Raw genomic sequence first — 14690 nt, 5'->3', positions numbered from 1 at the left:
ACACCCTTTTTCTCCCTACCTCCATCATTTAACAAATAGTTTATTTTTCATGCTATTGCATTATTGTTATTGTATGCATTTGCATGATGTGTATGAGTGTGCGTGTGGAGCACAGCATGCATGTGGAGGTCAGCTGACAACTGTGTACATTCAGTTCTCTCCTTCTGCCTTTATGAAGGTCCCAGGGATTGAACCCAGGTCATCAGGCTTGCACAGCAAGTGCCTTTACCCACTGAGCCATCTCAATGGCCCTTAAAAATGATCTTAAATGCTTGGTTGGATCTCAGAAGGCGAGTAAGGAACCTACGCATGTAAGAAGCTACGTGAGAAGAATGTGAACATGGGTCCTATGGCAATACTGAACATGTACCAGCCACGCATCTCCATCTGTAAGAGGTGACCACTGGAGGAAATGAACTCTTTAAGTTCTCCAACTGTACAGTGTTCCGGAAATGTAGACAATGTTCATCATAGAGCAAGGAGAAAACATTTTGCTACTTTTAATATAAAAACATAAAATGAGATCACATAAGCTTATGTGTCTTGTCTTCCAGCTGAGGAGACTTAAGTTGTTGTATTAACAGTTCTAGCTAACGGTTCTCCTGGAAAACGGGTTAGCGCTACTGTGCCCGGCAGAAAGATGAGATGGAGGAGGGGGCTCATGGGATGGAGGGAGGATGTTCAGTGAGAAGATGACGAGGTAATGGGAGGCTCCCAGCTTAAGGCCTGTGACAGAAACATACCAGTCAAGGCTGACGGTTGGGACCATGAGACCAAGGTAGCCGATTCTTCCAGACCCCGTGATGTGGTAGCCCCACTTGTAGACCCAGACTCAGCTGGTTCAGTGAGATGACCGTATATGACCATATGACACTCTCGTGGTCCTGTAATACCCCCAAAGGGCAGGTGACAATCTAGAGAGCTTTTCATAAAACCAGAGTTTACAGTTGGTAGGAAACAATGCCTCCTCCTGATTTATGAGGAAAAAAGGATACGGACACGCGCACACACACACACCACAACAAATCATATTTGCCGTGGAGCTGGAGCTCACAATGTCCAGATCTTCAATACCAAGCTGTCCTCGCCTACCCAAACACTAGATTCCTCCACACTGATAATGTGACCACAGTAATTAGTGCATTTGCTTGTTTTTGAGATAGGGGCCCGTTATCCAGTCCAGGCTGGTTTCATACTGGAAATCCTTCTGTAGCAGCCTGGGGTGCTGGTATAGCAGCGGGTGTGTGGAGAGTACAGACGTAGGAACACCTGGCTTCCCAAGGTAATGCAGAAGAATTCCTGAGATCATCTTGATTCACCTATTGGTTATCTGAAATCTACAGGAGTCTTCCCACAAGATAACATTCTTTCCATTAAATTAAAAAAAAAAAAACCTACCTTCAAGTGACTAAGTTAGAACCAGACAAAATAAAACAAGCCTAAATGATGTTATCAATGCTCCTAGGAATTTAAATAAACCATATAAAATTAATCTAATCTGTAACAACATTCAGCAAGCCGACAAAGACAGAAAGCCACTGGGTAGCAGATCAGCTCTCACACACAGAGTTCCGAGGATGTCTTATGTCAGACTCGAGATCCAGTTCTCTGCAGTCAAAGGCTGACAGGCTTACTCAGTCCTTACTAAAACTTAAAGACAAGGTATGTCTCAAAATGCATTTCTGAAGAGCTTAAATGCTCTCAACCCGTCTCCCTTCTGATCTACTAAACCTGGCGGAATGCTTTGGTCTCTGATATGACAGCGCTTTGCAGGGACTTCTTGGCTCCGTGTCAGCAAAGCCTCCGCTTTGAAACTTCACATCTGAGCGGTTTCTTTTTATCTGTAGCTTGAACGTATCCTATGGGCATCCTAACAGCACAGTTCCTCAGATCTGTGGGATTACTAATGAAAACCTCTGGGCGGGAGGTGGTGACCCACGTCTTTAATCCCAGCACTCAGGAGGCAGAGGCAGGTGAATCTTTGAGTTCGAGGCCCGTCTAGTCCACAGAAAGTTTCAGGACAGCCAGGGCTACACAAAGAAACCCTGTTCTCCAAAAACCAAACCAATAAAGAAAATAAAGAAGTAAAGAAAAGGAAATCTTCAGTTATGGCACCGGCACTTCACTCTCATGGTAGGTTTTTTGTTGCTATTGTTGTTTTCAATGTGACATTACAAACAGCCCATCTTTTGGTAAAGGGAGGTTAGGAAAACAGTCTGATCAGTCAACTGGCTTCAATAAAAGCACACACTTAAAGGTGCCTGGTTTGGACTTCAGTACCAAGGTCCTCGCCGGAGGATCTTTGTCACACTTCCTGAGGCATGCTTCACGCCCACCAAGTTTGGAGCTGAATGTCTAGAACTAAGTATTTGCAGAAAGTTGGAATGAGATCGACCCTCTTGAGTCCCCCTTGACTCTACGCACAACGTAGACAGAGAAAATGCTACCAGAGAGCCAAGGCCCCTCGGTGTGTGCCCCAGGTCCTGTTGTCTTTAAATCTTGCTTTTGTTTGTTTGTTTTGTGTTTAATTAGAGTAACCGCAGGAATCTCGGAGAAATGACTCCAGGGATCCTAGATCTAGGAGTCCCAGTCCCTGAGAGGGAGAAAAAGGGGTCGCCCATCTTCAGAAAACAGCACATGCCATCTGAAGTTTCCAGGGGCTGGAGAAATGCCTCAGTAGTTGAGAGCGCTTGCTGCTCACGTAGGACTGGCGTTCCAGTCTCAACACCACTCAGGCAACTGACAACTGCCCACAGTCCCAGCTCCAGGGAACCCTACACTCTCCTCTGTGTTTACACACACACACACACACACACACACACACACACACACATGTACACATAAAAAAAGAAAATAAACCTCTTCTTTAAAGTTCCCACTTAAAGTGCGCACCACGAGATAATCAAACATAAAATCGCTACATGCTTCTTAAAGCCACACACATCTCAAGCAGGTGAAAATTTGCTATTTGTCCAAGTTCATTTTCACTAAAAAGAGGCAAAAGTACAGTACCTACTCTTCCCTCCAAAAAGACCAAGGAAATAAAATTCCAGTGTCCCTTAAATGTAGCAAACATCAAGAAGGCAAAGCTCTGAGGTGTTTTAGTTCTTTATTTAATCTACAGATGCTAGGCCGTAGTTTTGAATTTTTTTATACTTTTTTTGGTTGTGAGCCTAGCAATTTAATGGCTGAGCCATCTCTCCAGCCCAGATATTTTATATTTATTTACATTTTATTTATGTTTTTTACATGCATGCATGCGTGTGTGTGTGTGTGTGTGTGTGCGCGCGCGCCATGGACAGCTTACAAAAGTATATTCTCTCCTTCTACCACATAGGTTCTGGGTATAAAACTCAGGTCATCAGCCTGTTAGCAAACACCTTTACCTGCTGAGCCATCTTGTCGGCCCCTTGTTTCATTTTTGTACGTACACATTATTGACAGGAGAATTTTGGAACAAGCCAATCCAATATGTTCTGTAAAAGAAGATGCTTCTGTGTTATAATGTCATACTCTCTGCCTGGACTCTCAGTTTGCCAGATGGTCTTGGATAGAATAATATAGGAGGGTAAAACAATAAATGGTCTCCATTATGAGAAAGAAGAAAGAGAGCGCCGTCCTTGCTCAGTACCATTTGGCTCTGTGCAGACCTCAGGGAACAGGAAGTGTGAACAGACCTAAATTTAAGCTGCTGCAGACAAAGTCATGATAGTTACTTCCAGGCCAATGCCAAGTGTCTGAGCCTTAAGACGTCAATAATGCTGTCACACCCCACCTGCACACCCAATTACACATGTGTTAGGGCACGTGGAGAGAAGGGCAGTGGTAAAAACCCTCAGGTTCTAGTACGGGTCTGGGGGCCGGGATGGGTTGTGTGAACATGCCATTTCAAAGCTATGTGTAAGGGTGGATGGGTGTGAGTGTGGACAGGAATCGAGTGTGAACACGTGTCAGTGTGCGTGAGCAATGTGAAGGTGAGGGTGAGTGCATGTGAGGGTGTGTGAGGGAGAGTGGGCAAGGGTGAGTGTGCCCAGATGTGGTGTAGTAGCATATGTGAGGGTCAATTACTGAATATCAAAAGGGCAGCCCACGGGCCTCCCAGGTCAATCAAGATGTCTGGCCTCCTGCAGACAAAATAGCAGTCTCAGGGAGTGAGGCTTTTTGACGCAGCGAGCAGATGGTTTGGTGTTCCTGATAAGCCCCTAGCATCGCAATTAGTCTAGGAGGAGATTCTGCTCACAGTGCAAGCTCTCAACCAAAGCGCAAAAGTCCCTAGGATCCCATAATTTCCACTTGGTTAGTTACCCACACCGAGCCCAATGCATGCATTCATATTCATTCTCTCTCTCTCTCTCTCTCTCTCTCTCTCTCTCTCTCTCTCTCTCTCTCTCTCTCTCTTCCTCTGCCTCACATGCTTCAGACAGTAAAGCTGGAAGAATTTACTCTTACCTCTTACCTAACTTGAAAACACAGGCTACCTCCCTGGCGACACATTTGGTTTTACTCTGATGAATGAAGAAGAAGAAGAACAAAAAAAGGAGGAGGAGAAGAAAGTTGTTGCTGTTGACGTGTTATTATTTATATTCCCTTTAATTCATTCCCAGACAAGTCTTCCTCCCCAAACACAGATGTATGGGCTGTTTTGGTAAGTGGTCGGCGAGAGCTGCTCAGCCATCACAAGAAAGAGCAAAAGCAAAGTTGATGGCAACCCAGAGTTACTCAGGAGTGCCAGCCAAGCTCCAGGGCTTCACAACAAATGGGAGGGGTGGGCAGAAGACCCTTCCTTACTTAATAGGCCTCTAACTGCTAAGCAGAGAAGCATTTTCCATCTGCCCTGTGGCCACTGTCTGCTCCAGGCAGACTGCCCACCCCTTCTCTAAAGGTGGTATGCTGGTGCCTGAGAGCAGGTGCAAGATACCTGGGGAGGCCTGCCGCTGGCCACAAAATGCCAGGCTGATTAGGACTCGACTTTGCATACGAATTTGCCTCTACATCTCCAGAAGGGTTTTGGGAAAGCAATTGATGATCTTCAAAACTAGACTGTGATTTCTGAAGTGGGGGCAGAAAAGAACCGTGTTTTAGAATCCACGTCTCTGAGCAAGGCGTGTTGAACACTCAGAAAGTGATTGGGGTACAAATGGGTGGAACCTCACGTTCAAGAAGGAACCAGAAGTCTACCCACTAAAATACCATTCAGCTTTCCCCACACGGTAGCCTACAACATCCTACACGCCAGGTTAGGAAATTCCCCCCATCCTCCCTGGAGGGGCAAGAGAAAGGCCATCTCATTTTAGAAGAGGGAGCTTCCATGCTTACATCTTCTAACAGAGGCCAACCTCAAAAGGTGAGCTCAACCGCGCAGTAGGAACAAACGTCTGTCACCGTCACCGACAGACCAGGAGTCAGTGTGATAAACCCAAGCATACATGCGAAAATGAACCAGGAGTGGACCTGTCCCAGCTCACACCCCTTAGGAGACACCGTGTGCCTGACTCAGGCCACTCTATCCAGATAACATTCTGCTACAAAAAGAAAACATCTACTGGCCCAGAAGATAGTTTTCATTTTAACTCACACGTCACACTAGTTATGCACCTTAGTTATGGCAACCACACTGTTACTGCCAAGTCCTGCTTAAGTGACTGAGACTCAGCACAACCACATCTGCAGAGGTCAGGGTCCCGTCACAGGATCACATCACTGGCATTTCTGCTTGGTAGGAGAGACTGAGTGATTGATCTCCTTGTCGGCCTGAATGAATCACAAAACTAAGTGTTTCGCTTCGGCAAGCGAAAGCCACGTTCGGCAGTTCTGTTCACTATCTTTGGAAACCAGGAAGGCTTGTTATTGTTGACATTTGTGAATATTATGTTCCCTCAAACCCTTTTTAAAGACGTGTACGGTAGGAAAGACTCAGATTCAACTGTCTGGTCTACAAGGGCTTGGTTGGTACCTCTGTGCCCGCCTCACAGTGAACCCGCCTGTAGAGAAATATTAGTTGTGGTATATGAATTCTTTAAAAAAAATCATTCTGCAACACTCACCACTCTGGGCTTCTGCTGGTCAAGGGTATGCAAAAAGGCTGAGTTGGGGTCCAGCGTCCGCTCAGGGTCACTGGAGATGTCCTCCTCTGAGTCCTCATAGGAAGAGGAGAAGCCGGTGGAGGAGGCCGAGGAAGAAGACAGCTTCCTCAGAGGCAGGGGACCCCGTGGACTTCCTTGGATCTCGTCTAAGCCCCCATCCTCCTGAGCCCCCATGTCTGTGATGATGACGGCGGGGATGGCTTGGATGCTGCTGGGACTGCAGGCCTCTTTACAGGAGGCCTTGTCCTGATCTGGGGGCATCTCTCGGCAGCTAGGGTGAGCATCTCTGTCATGCATCTGACTTCCCCAAGTTTCCATCAACTGTACCCCTGTGTCACACGTCCAGATCAGGGGCGCTTCCTCCATGGCACTTGGCCAAGCCCTAAAACTTGGCTCAGGCTGCATACCCATCCTGTTCCCAGGGAGGCACTGGGCTTCTTTCAAATCTGTTGCCACTTCTCCAGGTGGTAAAGGGTCCAGCATTCCATCACAAAGAGTTCCTGCCTCCGTGTCCCTGGTCCCTGGATGTGCTGCCTGGTTGCCCCCAAGCAAGCCCAGTGCTGAAGACCCGTCTCTTACAAGGTCCAGGGTCTGCTCGGGTCCTCGGATCCCTGGGATCCTATTTCCTGCCTCCTCAGGACCTACGGAACCCAGGTCTCCTGGCAATCTAGACCGTCTCTGGTCATTCACCGCCTCTGACCTTTGGGCATTCACAGTCCTCTCTTCCTGCCTTTTGACGACTTCAGGTGTCCAGGAACCCTGACCACCAACAGAATGAATTTCTCTCCCTACCCTCCCAGGGGGTTCTCTAATGTGGGTCCGGCTAGGCTCTGGGACTGAGTCTGTCTCCCTGTCCAGAAACTGCCCCGGTTTCTCCATCTGGGCCTCCTTGGGGCGCACACCCCTGAGCTCGCAGGCTGCCTCCGTGAGGACAGAATCATGTCCAGGGTGTGGTCCCGCGGATGCGGCTGAAGTTGCCACTTTAGTGGCCAATGCTAAGCTAGTTCCAAAGTGCTCCAGTGAGGGAGCAACCCTCTTATCAATTTCCATAGCTGTGGGTGAGCCACAGCGGGGACTGGCCAAGGTGCTTCTTTCCATCCTCAATGATGCTGATGGATTCTGAGTCTCTAACCTGGTCGGGCTGGCGGGAACTAAAAGAGGAGCCACTCCCTCCTTGTCCTTCGAGGAGTGTAGGCTGAGCCTGCTTCTCCTCCCGGAGTTGGCGTCTGGGGTCTCTGTACATTGCTCTCCCCAGGACTTTGATCTCCGTTCCTCAATTGGAGCACACTGGGCCAAGACCCTTCCAGGTGGCTGGCTGCTGCTTCGGAAGGGACACGGGGAGGGCGAACGAGCCCTTCCCAAACGCGGGCTTCGGGGCGCTTGGATGGCAGAGTTCTGTGCCTGGATTTGCGCCTCGAACATGCCCACTTTCTGGTTCACCTGCACATTTTGCAATTCGCGCTGCAGAATCCGCAGCTTCCTTTGGGCCTCCTCTGGCCCAGGTGGGGAGAGGGTGCGGGCCGCCACCACCTGCTGCGCGTCCCCTCGCAGGCGGCCAGCCCAACTCGGACTGCCCACGCCACTGCTGCTACTGCTACCGCTGCTGCTGCCACCGCCGCTGCCGCTGCTACTATTCAGCCTACGCCGGCCGCTGAGCCAACCCCCAGGACTCGGGGGCTCCTCCAGCGGCAGTGACTCCGCTGGGGGGAAGAGAAAGGAGGAGCCTCTCCCAGGGCTGAAGACGCTGCCAGGGCTCAGTGCGGCCCTCCCGGAGGGCTGAGGTGTGTCGCTGCCGCTGGGCCGGGGACCGCCACTCTTGAGCTCGTTGGTGCTGTTCATGATCACCAGGCTATTGAGGGCATAGCAGTACACAGCCATAGTACTGGGTCTGCCGCGCCGCCCGCCGCTGCGGCTCTCCGTCCGGCTCCACCGCCGGCGACTCCTCCTCCCGCGGCTCCCGGCTTAGTCCTGGAGGCCCGGCGGCCACCGCTCCCCACGCCGATGGAGCAGCATGGCCTAGGAGGCGGGCACGGGGCACAATCGCCGGCTCGGCCCCCGCCCCAAGCTCCATAAACGATCTCGCAGCTGTCGAGACACAAAGAGAAAAGTCAGAATTCCAGAGGGCATCGAGGGGAGAGTGGTGAGAGGCCACCCGCAGAAGTCAGAGGGAGTCCTGGGACCCCAATATGCTGGGGACAGGATGGTCCTAGATGCTTGGCCTACAGGGTGTGTGATGCTCGGTGAGGAGGCATGTCGGGCGTCAATGGCCTCTGCTCGTGTTTTCCGGCCGTGGTCCACATCCCCCAGCTTGTGAGACGCTCATAGAACACTTAAAATCCCAAATTCTAAGATTAGTCTCGGTAGCCACGCGGATAGGGGAGGAGGTACAACTGCTGGGTCCCTAGGCGAGGCTGGCCAGGTTCCCTTGGCCAGAGCAAACACTGGCTGTCGAGGATGACAGGCACCCCTGCTCCACCCTCTCAGGACATCATAGACCGAGTCACAAGAGCCTGACCCGGACTTGCCTTCCCCAAACCGCTACCTGAGCCGAGACCTGGGCCGCTTTCTTTCCTGGTCCTGAACTTGAGGCTGCCTCTCTCAGCCTGTGAAAGGCCTGGGAGAGTGCGGAAGGGCGCAGACGAAGCACTTTTCAGCGCTAACTTTGATGCCTGTCTCCAGACAAGTTTGTTTTGTGAATGTGAGCATGCGTGCGCGCCTGGGACCAAAACTCTGCAGTATCCAGTATTGGAATCAATAGTGGAGGCCCTCTACTGTCCCCTCACACCCTGCGGCGTGTGTGTGTGTGTGTGTGTGTGTGTGTGTGCGCGCGCGCGCGCGTGTGTGTTGGGGGGTGAGAGGGGTGTGTGCCCGCAGCTACTCAGTTCTGTGCTCATCCTGTTACCGAAGACCCAGCTGCCTCTGTAGGCTCCGGGACCCGTACCCCTCGGAGGAACTCTAGGCTTGCTTGCACGGCTGCAGCCCGGAAGCCTTCCTAGTGTGCAGGCCTGAGAATTTGCAGCCCTCCGGAATACGACATGCTAAGCCCGGAGCGGCGCGGCGGAGGGCAGGGCCTCGCGCATCCCGGGCAGCCTCGCCTGGCGCCAACCGAGCCGACCGGCAGCCCGAGCCCCAGACGCCCGCAGTGCACCGGGGAGGCGGCGCGGCGCAGCGGCCCGGAAGGCGGTTTGGGGAAAGCCGAATTGCCTCCTCTATCCCCAGCGCCACTCCACGCCACTCTCCCAAATCAGACTCTCTTCTTAGTCTCCTCAGCCTTCCCCCCTGCCCTATAATCGGACCCCGGAACACCCGGAGGAGCCCCAGTACAGATGGAGCGGAAAGAGGGTTCAGAGGCGAGGGCCAGGAAGGAGCCGCCACGCTTACCTGCAATTGCTCAAACTCCCAGGTCCTGTGCAAGCGACATGCCCCGGGGACTCAGGACGGTAGGCAGACCAGGTAACTTAAAGTAGAAAACGCACCCAAAGGATTTCCGCAAAAACTTATGGAAGACGAAAAAAGTGGGGTGTAAACAGGGTGAATATATCGGCACAGGGGCCAGGCGATCCCGGAGTGGGCAACGCCAGGCTGACTCTGAGCAGCTCCTTGCTTGGTAGGAGACACTACTGCTGTCAGCGTCTGCTCCCGGCTACTTCAGTGTTTGTTCAATGTAAGATTAAAAAAAAAGTTGGGGGTTGGGGGAGGAGGCAAAAAGGCGGGGGTTTGGGGGAGGAAGGCAGGAAGGAAGTTGTGAGCCTGTCTGGGGTTGAACTCAGCGGAACAAGTTTTTCTTTTCTTTTTTTTTTTTTTCTATTGCTTGGCAAGACCGAGGGAGGGAAACACTTTTAAAAAAAAGTTTCCATTGTTAGCTAACAAAAAAGAAAAAAGAGAGGCTTTTAACTTCTGCGGGTTAAAGATATACGATTTATTTTCCACCCCTCGACCAAGGTTTGCTGGTAGTCTAGTTTTATGAAGCTACTTTTGAAAACTGTTTTTAATAAAGTTTTGAGTGTTTGTGCTAAACAAAGCCACTAGTGGGGGATCTTTTAGCATTTAAAACGGGCTAAAATTCTGCATAAACGGCTTGTGTGCTTGTACACAATAGGCACATTGAAAAGGTATATTGCAGGGCATTTCCTTGCAGAGCTGCAGACTTTAAGTGCATCAGGGTAGTATTTTGGAAGACTGGCTGGGCTGGGAGCTGCTGAAGTGTCTGCAGTGTGATCGCTAGATGTGTGAAGGAGCTTGGTGCTATGCATTATCTATAAATGCACACAGCAACTGTGGTGCCATTTGCAGATTTTTGCACTCAATTCTTAAAGTTATTTTAAGAAAAAGCAGAGTACCTGGAGCTCAGGCCTGATCAAGGTCTGAAACCATTAGCTCAGTCTCCGGTGAACTTACTCCTCAAAAAAAATAGGGGGTCCTCAGTCAACATCACAAAGCAAGGGAAGCTCTCCCCCCCCCATCCCTGGCCACGCACACACTTAAGCCTGGGCACTGCCAATGTGTTTTGCATAATTCCCTAAATCTTAAACCCTAGCCTTTAGTAGAAACAGGGAAACACAGCTGTAAGGCTTAGGAGATTTAAGAATCCAAAGCTTGAATCCGCCCTTACATCCTGATTAGCCAAAATTCAGACGGAAACTCTGACTTTGCCTGTAGCAAACAGACGGCTTACTTGTTTAGGTAACAATACGGTTGAAGCGAGCAAAGCAACCTGCTGCTTGGTCAGGAAAAGACTCGAGCAAATCCGAAACCAAGAGCTCTTCCAGCCAAGAATTCCTGGAATCAGACACGTCCTTTCTGATTTAAAAGAAAGAAGGGGGGGGGGGGGCAAAAAAAAACCATGCCATGAAAAGATTGAACCTCCCACCCTCCATGGGACTGAGTGTTTGTTTGAGTGCTAACTCAGGCTCTAGATGGTTCTAGAGACAAAGACCCACCTCTGTGCTCCTTGCTTGTCCCTAGTGGCAAGAAGAGGAGATGTCCAACCCAGAAGTCATGCCCTAAATCTAACCTGCGAGCTGCTTGCCCTAGGAGATGCCAAGAACCGGGACAAGTGTCACAGCAGAAGCAGCCAAAGGGTTGCAAAGCACAGAAAGTAACCTTTCCAACCCGGGAGGAGCCATTCTCAGTCACTATCATCTCACGCAGGCGGTTGAGTGAGCCTTCCCTAGCTGAGGAATGAAGGCTTCCTGAACGTGGGCTTAGTCTGCGTAATCCTTGGCCAATCAGCAGTGTCCGATATGCCGTGCAGAAGGGCTGTCTGGCTTGCAGGTAAGGAAGACTAGGTAATTCAAATTGTGACACTGAGTGGGTTTGGTTGGGTGAAAGTCCCAAATCTGGAAGTAATGGGGTAGGCTTTTCATCCTCCCATAGAACCTAGCTGGTTTTCCACAGTTTCAAACAAACGCAACCTGTAGTAGTTGCTACTCCCCAGACACTGTTTTAGGCACATTATGGACATCTGTACAGGACTGGGGATATGATATAGGGGATGGGATGCCTTCCTCGTGTGTGCCATGCCTGTGTTTGCTCCTCAGCCCCAATAAAACAGGCATGTTGGCATAGGGACCTGCACCTGTAATCCCAGCACTCTGGAGGCAGATGCAGGAGGATAAGAAGTTCCGAGTCACTGTCAACTAGAGAGTTTGAAGCCAGCTTGGACTACCTGAGACGCTGTCTCAGCAACCCTCTCCCTGCCCCTAACACATACACACAAAGAGAAAGAAAAGCACAATTTATGTGTTTTCAACCTTTTCACAACCCTGTCAGGTAGGCAAGCCTCATTTACACAAGAAATTAGAGGTAACACATTTAAGCAACATGCACTCCCCAATACCACACCTGGCAAGGCTTGATCAATGCCGGGGCAGACTGGTCACAGAAATCACGCCTGTTGCTGCTACTTCTTGTTCCAGTTATTTACAACTAGCTACCCTAACTTTGCAGAGGTCCCATTTGCTCCCTTTTGGGATGGAATTTTTAAAGATTAACACTATAAACTTAACATATATATATATAGATATGTATATATATAGATATATATATATGAGAGAGAGAGAGAGAGAGAGAGAGAGAGAGAGAGAGAGAGAGAGCAGCTTACCAATGAAGGACTGGGAAGGCGTGGCCTCGAATAATGAAAAGGTTAGGGTGTCTGCTCTTACAACTTTTCAACATTGTACTTGAAAACCTGAGTGAGGTACCACGTGCCCACAATCCCAACACTCCAGCTTCATTGCAAATACACTGCAAATTCAAAGCCAGTTTGAGCTCTGTGAGAACCTGTCTCAAAAAACAAAAACTTTGTACTTGATGTCCTAGTCAGTGTAGTCACACAAGAAAAAGAAACAACAGGTATTTAAGCCGGAAAAGTAAAGCTATCATTTCTTGAAGACACATGCATGTCTGCAGAAAAAAGAACTGTCTAGTGGCATCTATAGTAGGAGGCTGCTTGTTTGTTTCCTGGCTGCCCAGACTCCTGAAATAACCACACAGAAACTATATTAAATAAATCACTGCTTGGCCCATTAGCTCTAGCTTTCTATTGGCTAACTCTTACATCTTAATTGAACCCATTTCTATTAATCTGTGTATCACCACAAGTCTGTGGACAACCAGGTAAAGTTCTGTCTGGCGTCTGTCTCTGGTGGGCTCCATGGCTTCTCTCTGACTGTGCCTTCTTTCTCCCAGCATTCAGTTTAGTTCCCTGCCTAGCTCTGTTCTGTCCTGCTCTGCTATAGGCTCAGTTTCTTTATTAACCAGTGGTATTCACAGCATACAGAGGAGAATCCCACATCAGAAATCTATAAAAAGCTAGTAGAAATATAAGTAATTTCAGCAAATGTGTCATATTTCTATTATAACTAAGAAAGTGGCACAGCCTGGTTAGTTTAAACAAAGGTTTATTTTCTCATAGTTCTTGAGGCCAGAAATACGAGATTATGGTATTAGTAGGGTTGGTTTCTATGGAGGCCACTCTCCTTGGCTTACGGATGACTCTCTCTCTCTGGATCTTCACATGGTCTTCCTCTGTGAATGCCAGTGTTGTGACTCCCTCTTCTTCTAGGGCCCTTGCCATCTTAGATTAAAGTTCACCATACCTAGTTTAACCTTTGAAAAAAAAAATCAGATTTCCAATTGTAATCTCATTCTGAGGCACCAGGGTTAGGACTTGACCATGTAATTAATTACCCCATGACAGCAAGGTTGAAAGACATAAGATCAACATACTTTGCCAATTGTACGCCTCTCAGAAATTTTAAAATGCTTAAAATAATAAGATTGAAATACCTAGGGATAAGTATGACAAAACATATATAAGGCCTGTAGGGGGGAAAAAACCCACAAAGCACTGCTGAGAAAAAAAAAATGAGACCTAAATAAATGGAGAGAAATACCATGTTCGTAGATTAGAGGACTGAGTATTCTTGATGCCAATCCTTCTCAAATTTATTTATAGATGTAATTTGAGCAGAATCTCCCAGTAGAGTTTTGTTTTTATTCATAAGCATCAGGGGGAAGCAAAGGGGCTTTAGAAAAGACAGAAAAGTTCTGACAAAAAAGAAAGTAGAAAAACTAACGTCACCTACTGCCAAGAGTGACTGTAAAACTCAGGGCTGAAGAAGTGACTTGGGGCTAAGGGCACTGGCTGCTCTTTTAGAGGACCTGGGTTCGATTCCTGGTGCCTACACAGTGGTTTACAACCATCTGTAACTCTAGTCCCAGGGAAGCCGAACCCTTTTCTGGCCTCCACAGGCACTAAATGTATATGTGAGCACACACACACACGCACACGCACACACACACAGAACCCATACTTATCGAATAAAATGAAAAAAAGATTTTTACATATAAAAACATAAAACTTTCTTTAAGATTTATTTATTATGTATACAGTGTTCTGCCTATATATATGCTTGCACACCAGAAAAAAGTACCAGATCTCATTATAGATGGTTGTGAGCCACCATATGGTTGCTGGGAATTGAACTCAGGACTTCTGGAATAATAGCCAGTATTCTTAACCTCTGAGCTGTCTCTCCAGCCCCCAAACATAAAACTTTTATAAGAGCATATAGGAGGGCTGGGATGTGGCTCAGTTGGTAAAGCACTTGCCTAGCATGCATGAAGGCCTGGGTTCAAGCCCTAGCGCCCTGACAACTAGGTGTGGTGGCATGTGGCTACAATCCCAGTGCACTGGAGGTGGAGGTAACAGGATCATAAGTTCAAGATCACACTCTGCTACATAGCAAGTTCAAGGCCAGCCTCTTATATAAGAGACCTTATCTCAAAAAGAAAAACCAGAAAATCTCTGAGACTTTGAGGTAAACAACTCTCTCTCTCTCTGTGTGTTATACATGTTCTTGTGCATATGTGCATGTAGAGGTCAAAGGTCAGTATAGGTTTGCTTTCTTTATTTTTTCAGACTCACTAAACTGGGATGGCCAGTGAGTTCCGAGGATCTACCCATTTCTGTAGCCCCCACCTTTAGTACAGGGATTAGAGGTTCATGCCACCATGCCTGGTTTTTGTGATCTTGGGGATCTGAACTCAGGTCCTCAGTTAGCTTGTTAGCTAGTTAGCAAGCATGTCACAAATTAAGCCCTC

General features: G+C 48.6%; 1 protein-coding gene across 1 annotated transcript in view; it reads right to left on the bottom strand.

Annotated features, from left to right (window-relative positions):
• Itpkb (inositol-trisphosphate 3-kinase B) overlaps positions 1 to 9806 on the bottom strand; it is a 90125-nt gene extending 80319 nt beyond the window's left edge. Inside the window, exons 1-2 of the mRNA XM_050142956.1 lie at positions 9465 to 9806; positions 6045 to 8168 (exon numbers count right to left, since the gene is read on the bottom strand). Of these exons, the coding sequence (XP_049998913.1) occupies positions 6045 to 7961 (1917 nt within the window). The 5' untranslated portion in view covers positions 7962 to 8168; positions 9465 to 9806. The remainder of the gene's footprint in view (positions 1 to 6044; positions 8169 to 9464) is intronic.
• Positions 9807 to 14690: the final 4884 nt, after the last annotated feature.

The sequence above is a fragment of the Alexandromys fortis genome, unplaced genomic scaffold (assembly GCF_014885135.2).
Source record: "Alexandromys fortis isolate MF-2015 unplaced genomic scaffold, M_Fortis_MF-2015_v1.1 scaffold_51, whole genome shotgun sequence".
In the NCBI taxonomy this organism is placed as follows: Eukaryota; Metazoa; Chordata; class Mammalia; order Rodentia; family Cricetidae; genus Alexandromys; species Alexandromys fortis.
The sequence above is the reverse complement of the archived record's forward strand: the minus strand, read 5'-3'. Positions and strand labels throughout refer to the sequence as shown.